We start from the raw sequence: 9815 nt of genomic DNA, 5'->3' as shown, positions 1-9815 counted from the left end.
ACGGAGAACCCATTGAGAAACAGTGGCCTCCATTATGTGAGAACGCTTGGTTTGGCAATCTCCCAAGACTTTCTGATTCACCTCCCTACCCCATGGCAGACTGCAGCCTCAACAAAGATGGACAATCCCTGATCTACACTTTATCCAAAATGAGGCAGTAGACAGAAACTGCAGCATTCCAGACTGTACCACTTGAGGTGCCCAACTTTTGAATGCCATCCTAAATTTGTTTTTTGAAAATGCTCAGCATATAATAAGCTACGGCATCAGGGGGAAAGGTTGTGACCTAGCTTTCTCACTGACACACTAGCTTAATACAGACAGGAAACTGACAGAAACTGCAGCATTCCAGACTGTACCACATGAGGTGCCCAACTTTTGAATGCCATCCTAAATTTGTTTTTTAAAAATGCTCAGCATATAATAAGCTATGGCATCAGGGGGAAAGGCTGTGGCCTAGCTTTCTCACTGACACACTAACTTAATACAGACAGGAAACTTTTTTTACAAAGGGGAGCATTAAAATACACGAAACCCCCCCCCTGTAGTCTTAAATGGTACAGTCTGGACCCCTAGCATGGTCTTCCATGTCACTGAGTAGAGTACAATGCTTGTCTTTCATCAGCATCAGGAAGCCGCACTGTGGTGTTCTTTGAATTGACCAGGCTTTCGCTACATTGCAATAATATGGTACACATGTGCAAGCAGATGCTTTGGGGTTCCCTTCCTGGAAAAGCGAGATCAGGCCACAGTAATCTATGCTCTGGTCACACTTAATCTGAGTTATTACAATGGGAACATGCCCTGCCAGTACAACAGAACTTTACCAGCTGCCAGTTCATTTCCAGGCATGATTCAGAGAGCTGGTTCTTACCTTTAAAGCCTTAAATGGCCTGCAATCAGGACTGTTTTTGTCCCACACGGCCTTGCCAGATTGCCAAGGTCTTCGTCAGAGGCCCCGCTTTGAGCCTCCTCCTCCTCCTAAGCAGCTGCTCTGCCATGCAAAAAAAAATAATTCCATACCCATTGAAAACTAGCATTTGGGAAGAAGGGTTCCACTAGCGCGACTTTCCCCTCCTGACATGCTAGTTTTCTATGGGAAGGGGGTTTTTTTTAATGCATGGCGGAAGAATCTCAGCCATGTGGGCTCCCCCTATAGACTACATTCCAGTTCACAGGTCAAACGCTTCTGGAAGAACGAAGCTAGACAGCAATAGGGATACTGAGCTCACGGTGAATTCTCAAGCCGTAGTACAATGGCTGTTTATTCCCAGTTTTGCAGCTGAAGGGACAGATGTGAGTACCCACAAACAGCGCACTGGCGCAGCCTTAGTCCTCACCTCCTCCCCTGCTTCAGGAAAGCCATATATTATCCCAATTTTTAAAAGAGCGCATGAATGTTAAAGCATTTATTCACTGAGGGAAGCTTAGCCAATTATTATATGCTGTAGACCCAGTCACATTAGAGCTTGCTATAGGAGCTCCCCAGTCACCAGAATCTAAGCGCGGTTAGCGTACATCAAAATTTGTATAAGCATTTTGAAATATGGCTTGCAGCACTTCATTCTAACGAAGAAATAAGTACAGAATGACAAACCTGATGAAGGACACGCAAACGGAGAGTGTACTAGAACTCCGTCGTTTGTCTGTAACCAGTATTGTATTACTTTGTATGTACTGCTAAGCTTTATATCACATATTGTAGTGTTATTGGTAATAATTGAATTCTCAACATTGCATATAAAAACCAACAAATATTGTTTAATTGTACACGGTGATTTACTGTTTCACTGGCTATTACACACCGTGGTCCTGTTTGTTGTAATATATAAAACAAACGGCAAACAGATATGTTCTTTCATTGGACCTTCATCTTTTTTTTTTTAAGTACTCACTCTAGTACCTATCTACGATTAGCCACCCGTGGCCCCATCCGCGAAATCCACGGATCTGGACCACATGGAGGCTAAAGAGGTTTTTCTACAAATGGGGGCACTCCCTGGGTTTGCAGAAAAATCTGAAAATAAACTCCCCTCCCCAATAAAAATATATTCTTTGCGCAAGCACAAAGAACGCAGTTACTTCCAGCGGTGCAGCAGCCAGGGAGCCATGCTGGGCCTGGCCTCGGCCGCCCTGAGCCCGCGTGCGGGGAGGGCGGGGTATAAATGAAATAAAATAAATAAAGAAAGAAATAACGTGGCAGCCCGGGAGCTGCAGTGAACCCAGTGGTGATGCAGCAAACCAGGAGCTGTGCTGCGCCCAGCATTGGCAGCGCAGCAACCTGGTAACCTCACTGGGCCCAGTGGCTAAGGAGGAGGCTACCAGGCTCAAGAGCTGCACCAAACTTGGCACTGGGAGGGGGGAATATGGGATCCTCCCCCCAGCTCACCATAATGGAGAATGCTGGTAGCCCTCAGCAGTGGAGGAGGATGCTGGGTTCAGGAGCCAAGCCATGATCCTCCCACAAGTCTCTCCCCCCCCATTGAGCCCTAGGGGAAATCACCAGCGGTGGAGGGAGGGATTCCCCCCTGCGAGTATTGGGATCACCCCACAACCCAGTGGTGATGCAGCAAACCAGGAGCTGTGCTGCGCCCAGCATTGGCAGCGCAGCAACCTGGTAACCTCACTGGGCCCGGCGGCAAAGGAGGAGGCTGCCAGGTTCAAGAGCTGCACCAAACTTGGCACTGGGGGGGAATATGGGATTCCCCCCCAGCTCACCATAATGGAGGTAGCCCTCAGCAGTGAAGGAGGATGCTGGGCTAAGGAGCCAAGCCATGTTCCTCCCACAAGTCTCCCCCCCTCCATTGAGCCCTAGGGGAAATCACCAGCGATGGAGGGAGGGATTTCCCCCTGCGAGTATTGGGATCACCCCGCGAGTATCGTGGGTCCCCACTTGTTTATACCCGACTTCCCACAAGCACTTCATTTGGCATTTAGAAGCGTCACTCTGCTTTCAGTGACTGGAGCAAACTGTTCCATACACAGCGGCACAAACAATACAAGACTGGTTTTCACAACCAAGACTAAAGCTGTGTCTGGTGAGCTCTTTCTCCAAATGCACGGCTCTTGTTGATGTGATGGAGAAAGCAGTGAGCAGGCACTAGTAATGCAAATGGGCATTCTGGCCAGTAGTCTAAGCTCCACATTCACACTTCAGACTGAATGCCTGAGAGGCTTCCAGCCTTGTAAGGATCACCACCCTGACACAGTCTATCCTATTGCAGCAGGAGAACCACAAGAGGCAACGTTAGGCCCCACGACACAAGTCCAAAACTTACCTAAAAGCATTCTCCGTATGCTTAAGTTTGTGAGCAGGGAGTTCTGGGAAACGCTCCCCGTTCTGCGGCTTCGACTCGGGGATTCCCTTCTTGCGATCCCAGCTGGGCTTGACCTCATCTTTTGGCGCCTTGTCTTTGCTCACTTTGCTGTCTTTTATCTGCCAGGGAAACAGCAAAACGATCAAGTTATGGCCAGGCCTCTAAAGGAGCACGGAGGGGTGGACCCATCTCTTGCTTTTGGAAGGCAGATAAGGAGTGATTCATCTTCAGAATGGTTTACAGGCTGCAGAAGTGGCGGCAGCCCTCTCTGCTCTCGTATATCTTCCCACGCGTTGAGATTTGAAAATGCATTGAGATTGGGTGGGCCTTACCTATGCTCATCATGGGGTCCTTACACATTTCTTCTCATCCAAATCTCTTCTCAGATTCCCCCCCCCCAACTCTGAGCTACCTGATCTTGTTCTGACTTGGATCCAGTGGATTAGGAATGCTCCATTATCCTGGTTTTTTTTTTTAATAACAAGTTTTATACAAAATAAGGAGCTGTGGTGGCTCAAGGGGTTAAGACGCTGAACTGCAGGCTGTGGAAGGTCAGTAGTTCAGCAGTTCGAGACCCGAGTGTGCCACATGACGGAGTGAGCTCCCGTCTCTAGTTCCAGCTCCTGCCAACCTAGCAGTTCGAAAGCAAGACATTGCAAGTAGATAAATAGGTACCACTTCGGTGGGAAGGTCACAGCGTTCCGTGCGCCTTGGTGTTTAGTCATGCCGGCCACATGACTGCGGAAACATCTTCGGACAGCGCTGGCTCTTCGGCTTTGAAACGGAGATGAGCACCGCAACCCTAGAGTCGGCTTCGACTGGCTTTCGAGCAAGGGAACCTTTACCTTTTACCTTTATACAAAATGCACTGCATGTGCCAATTGCCACAGATTTTTGTTCCTTCCAGCTAGGAAGCTGGAGCAAGCCAAGCCTTATGACAGCCCTTCTTCTGGCCTACATGGGAGTCTGCAGCAGTCTTGCTGTGGCTGCAGCATACACTCACATCAAGATTGCTTTTGTGTAGTGTTTCACTAATGCACAGGAAGGAATGTGCAGGTCTGTAAAACACCTCACAAAAAGAATCCTGATGCAATTGCATGTACTCGAAACAGGTCCGGAAACATCTCAGGCAGTAGGGCTTGGAAAGACCTTGGAGGCCTGCTGCCGGCCGGAGAAGCCAAAGCCGAGTGACAAGGGCCAACGGCCCGGCTCCATATAAAACAGCTTCATTTGTACAGTCCCATCAAGATTGTTTTAATGCAGTGTTTTATCAATTAGCCTACACACTGCTAAGAGAGAAGAGGAAAACAGTATGAATGAACCGAAGGACTCAAAAGGTCCAGAAAACTGTTAGAAATGTTCGTAGTTATGCCCAAACTAAGGAGTGCAGTGCGGCATACAGTAAAACTCTGCCACAACCAGTGTTGCCTCTAAGCTGAGTTAGTGTGAGCTAGCTCACAGTTTTTTTAGCCTCCAGCTCACATTTTTGTCTTCGCTCAGGAAGGATGGCTCTAGAGCGAACTAATTGATACAGTCGCCAAATCGCTCACTCACGGCTTTAATGCCAATAGCCCTCCAAGTAGAATATTTGCTCACAAGACTCCACAACGTGGAGGGAACATTGGTCACAACCAGGTCTAAAATGGGGGAAATCTCCAAGTTCACTAAACGCATACATTGATCCTCAACCCAGACACTGGGACCCTTGGATAAATCATGGTGCTCCACCTGCTGAGAGGCCCTATGGGGCCACCGCTTTCTTCTGGCCTTCTGGAAGGGCCTGCCGCACGTGTTCACAACAAAGACACCACACCTCCTGTCTCTCTTTCCACACAGGCTGCGACAAGCAAGGTCACTCAGCGGTGGAGAGGGATCATCTACGGCTCTGACCCTTGGTTCATTCCTCAATAAAGCACACCTCCCGGATGCTCAGCTTGGGTTTCCTGGCCCTGGCTTTCTTAGGGGCGCTGTCCATGGTCCTAGTCTTGAAACTGGTTAGCAACGTAAGTCTGGCTTCCTCTCTTCCTGTCACATGATTCTGAGACTGCATGCCACCAGCTTAGTGGGTACAGGGGTCTGAAAAGGCTGAAGGCCACTGCACTAGGCTAAAATAATAAGACTTGTCCTCTTATCGGCTGCTGGGGGGGGGCAAGAGTGCCACAAGTCAAGTCACGCATGCAGCGTGATTAGGGTTGCCCGCTCAGGGTCAGGAAATATCTGGAGATTTCGGGGGTGGAGCCTGGGAGGGGCAGGGTCTGGTGAGGGGAGGGACCTCAGCAGGGTGTGATGGCAGAGAGTCCACCCTCCATTTTCTCCAGGGAAACTCATATTGAGAGCCAGTTTGGTGTAGTGGTTAAGTGTGCGGACTCTTAATCTGGGAGAACTGGGTTTGATTCCCCACTCCTCCACCTGCACCTGCTGGTGTCACCTTGGGTCAGTCACAAGTTCTGGCACAGCTGTCCTTGAAAAAGAGCAGTTTGTGTCAGAGTTCTCTCAGCCCCACCCACCTCACAGGGTGTCTGTGGTGGGGAGGGGAAGAGGGAAAGGAGTTTGTAAGCCGCTCTGAGACTCCAAGTGAAGGGCGGGGTATAAATCTAATCTCCTCTTCTTCTTCTTGGTCATCTGGAGATCAGCTGTAAGAGGAGGAGATCTCCAGGTGCCAACTGGAGGTTGGTGACCATAAGTATGGTACATATGGAGCTACCCCACCCTTTGAGCCTGGTGGGTGTGTCGGGTGGGGTCACCACTAGCCAACTGAACTGGAGAAGCAGACGAGAATCTAGTCCTGACTCAACTCCCTAAGCAGGTACGGGAGTCCTCCATCTCCTGTCAAGATGTCTCACCTGTGCCGCAGATGGGTCACCTGCATTATAAGAAATGATGGCCCAGGGACATACTGTGGGCAATAGTTCTCCTTGCCACCGTGATACCTGGGTATAGGTGTTTGTTTGCTTTTGTGAGTATTGTGTGTGTGTGTGTGTGTGTGCTTGCAAGCCTGGAAGTCATGGTGACGTCTGGTGACCCCTAGTGGGGCTAGGATGTTTCAGAGAGGTGGCTTGATAACCTGCCTCTACATCCCAGCCCTAGTATTCCTTGGAGATCTCCCTTCCAAGTACTTGCCAGGGTCCGCCCTGCTTAGCTGCTGAGATCTGACGAGATCGGGCTCGCCGGGGCTACCCAGGTCAGGGCCTACCTGGGTATGCTTTGAGCAACCGTGTTACTTGGAAATACTGCTCAGGCTGGGCTCTACTCTCAAAGCAGAATATGCAGAGAGTTTCATTCCCTGTGAAGGCCGACCTTGTGATATTTTACTCAGATGCAGCCTCCTGATGCACTGGTTTTTCTTTCCTATTGCCGCGCGCGGCGAGGGGGGGGGGGAAGAAAAAAAAATATCTGGGATAGGCATGAACTACAGCAGTGGTTTGCTGCCTGAAACCAAGTGGCAGCTGTGTTGCTTCTAGATGCCAAATGGGGCTGTGTAGAAAGGGTGCGGAGCTGAGGCAGAGAGATTTTGGTGTGAATTCTGTCATGACCCCCTCAAGTGTAAATTCTCTGCATCAAGGGGGAAAGGGAGGAGCTGCCTAGAAAGGTTAGGTGTGAATCCCATCATAAATCAACAGAACTGGGAGTTGCACATCATGGATGACGAGAGAGGATGAAGAAGAAGAAATAGGGTAAATAACAAACACTCAGGGGGAAGGAGTCTAAGGTTCAAGGCCGATGTGGTGCGGAGATTCCTCAAGTTTCAGATTCAAGGTTGTAGTCTGATAAACCATGTTAAGAACAGCCAATTAAAATGTCTAAAAAGTAGGGCTCTATAGAGCTAGTTGAGATTGTAGTAAGAAAATCCAAGTCTCTATTTTGAGATGCTTACATGTAGCATTGATTTGTTTGATTAGTTCTTTCACATTTTGTATTCCCATTGAAGTGGGGGGGTTTAATTTGTGTTTTGTTTTGTTTTTTTGTTTTGGGGAATAGCATTTTCAGGTCTGTAATAATATGGCTAAAGAGATTAAAATGTTCCCCAACCGGTTTCTGAATGCTACGATTTCTTATATCCAGTTTGTGTTCATTCAGTCTCTCCCACAGAGACTGACATGTTTGTCCAGTAATAATTATAATTATCGTATAATACTGTGTGCAGTATTGTCTGGCAGATGCAAGTTCATTTTGCACCCCTAGGTGGCTAGCTAGACTAGTTTTTAGGGGCTGAGAGAGCTCTGAAAGAACTTGTGACTGGCCCAAGGTCACCCAGCTGGCTTTCTGTGGAGAAGTGGGGAATCGAACCCGGTTCTCCAGATTAGAGTCATAAAATCACAGAATCATAGAGCTGGAAGGTACCTCCAGGGTCATCTAGTCCAACCCCCTGCACAAGGCAGGAAATTCACAAATACCTCCCCCTCCAGACCTGGAAGATGACAAGAAACTTCCAGGATCCCTGGCCAAAGTGGCCTGGAGAAAAATTGCTTCCTGACCCTGAAGTGGCGATCAGCATTTCCCTGGGCTTGTAAGAAAGGGCCACAAGAACTAAGCACTGCGGCAACCCTTCCGCTGCTCTTAACCACTACACCAAACTGGCTCTCTGTTTGTCCAGCATAGATAGTGGAAGGACACTGTCTGCACATGATGGCATATATTAAATTGGATGGTGTCCACGTAAATGAGTCCAGGACAGTGCAAGGAACATTATTAGGTGCCGTGGCAGTATTCCCTGAGTGTATATGGGGGCCATGTTCATTTCTGACGGGATTCATGGCTCACCTTTCTATCTCAATTCCTCCCCTTAAAAAAAAGAATTTCCAGTACAATCTCCCCCATCACGTATCTGATGTTGCGACCCACAAAAGCTCATATTGAAATACATGCTGCTGGTCTATAATATGCAGCTGGACTTTTATTCTCCCTCCTGTGTGTGCTTCCTTGGAATTTCCCACCCTGTTGTGCATTTGCCACCCTACGGGCACTCCACTGAACTCACTAGGGCAAAGACACAGAGGGGCAAGCTGAAGATCTTAACCTTCCCTAAAGATGCCCCCCAGCCACAATTTAAAAAACGAGTCATGTGCTTCACTTTGAAGCGGTACAAATCATCATTAGTATGAATCTATGTTGTTATTTTCACACCTCTTTGTGTCTTAAAACTTCCTGCTAGCTCCCTACCCCCATTCTCATTCATGGGCATTTTCAAAAAGGGGAAAGCACCCCCACCACCCCTTGAAATTCAAAGCTTGGATTGTTGTCCCCCCCCCTCTCCATCCTTTGAAGACCAAGTCCTGGGTGTGACTAATGCTCATTCCCAGATCGCCTGCTGATTAGTACAAGGATAGAAATAGCCATTTCCCCACCAGATGGTTCTAAGAGAAGATCAAAAACAAAAAACAATAAAGAAGAGAAAACCCCAGGGACAAATCCTCAGGAACCCCAGTTTTTAAAATTTAACAGCTGCAATCCTCTGCTCACTTGTCAGGGAATAAATGCCCCTGGACTCAGGAAGGCTTACTTCTGAGTAAGCATGTAAGCACAGACTTTAGGACGCATTGCAGTCCAGTACAGAGTGACTCCAGTATAAACCCATTTGTTACAACAGCCTTAGACTAGAGTAACTCTGCACAGGATTATACTACTAGATATTACCCAGAGGTCCATAAAGAGGTATTTTAAAAAGGTAAAACATCTATGGAGAGGGAAGCCCCTTTGGACTGGTGGTGCAGTGCTTGTCAAGGGAATGCTCCCTCTAAGCTGTGGAGTCTTGTGAGCAAAAATTCTACTTTGTGAGCTACTGGCATTAAAGTTGTGAGCGAGCGATTTGGCTCCCACATAAATTAGTTTGCTCTGGAGCCATCCTCCCTGAGCTAAGACAAAAATGTGTGAGCTGGAGGCTAAAAAACTGTGAGCTGGCTCACACTAACTCAGCTTAGAGGCAACACTGGAGGTAACCCATCTTCCTGAGCCCTTTTTTTGACCTTGATCACCATCACACTGGAGACTGGGGTGCCGGGGTGGTGGTGGTTTACATTCGGAAAACAATAGGGTTAACCATCATCGCCTAAGCAACATGCCCCCCTATGTGAATAGGGGCTCCCCAACAACTGGTTTTAACCTTGTAAGAAAATGCGGGAGATCCTAATCGTGGATCTCCCAAGTAGTTTAGGCTTAGACTATGTCCTGTGGAATTCTGCGATTTTTCTTCCTAACACAGCCTAAGTGGAACAAAAGTGGCTTATCCCTTCCCTGCAGTCTTCTTCTCAGCGCACAATCGCCCTCTCCAAGTCACTTTTGGCATTTGTGAGGGAAAGACACAAAGTCTCTGTTACTTCCCCCAGCTTTCCTGGTCCAGGTGAAAAAGCAGTCTGGGGAGGGGGATTTTGTGTGAAAAACGACCAGACCAGAGAGCGTTGAGCAGTGTTCTGTCTTCTACCCATTCCCCCTCAGATGGGATCACTCCAGGTGGCTTTGTGGAGGAAAGAACCACAGAATTCCACAACATGTGCAGTTTGG

At 48.2% G+C, this 9815-nt stretch overlaps 1 protein-coding gene across 1 annotated transcript in view; it reads right to left on the bottom strand.

Moving 5' to 3' along the window:
- Nucleotides 1–9815, bottom strand: part of CALD1 (caldesmon 1) — a 55310-nt gene that overhangs the window by 23775 nt on the left and 21720 nt on the right. Inside the window, exons 6-7 of the mRNA XM_015419974.1 lie at nt 3279–3436; nt 1210–1282 (exon numbers count right to left, since the gene is read on the bottom strand). Of these exons, the coding sequence (XP_015275460.1) occupies nt 1210–1282; nt 3279–3436 (231 nt within the window). The remainder of the gene's footprint in view (nt 1–1209; nt 1283–3278; nt 3437–9815) is intronic.

This window comes from Gekko japonicus, unplaced genomic scaffold (genome assembly GCF_001447785.1).
Source record: "Gekko japonicus isolate JY-2015 unplaced genomic scaffold, Gekko_japonicus_V1.1 scaffold4629, whole genome shotgun sequence".
Lineage (NCBI taxonomy): Eukaryota > Metazoa > Chordata > Lepidosauria > Squamata > Gekkonidae > Gekko > Gekko japonicus.
Note: the sequence above shows the minus strand (reverse complement) of the source record. Positions and strands in the feature narration are given on the sequence as shown.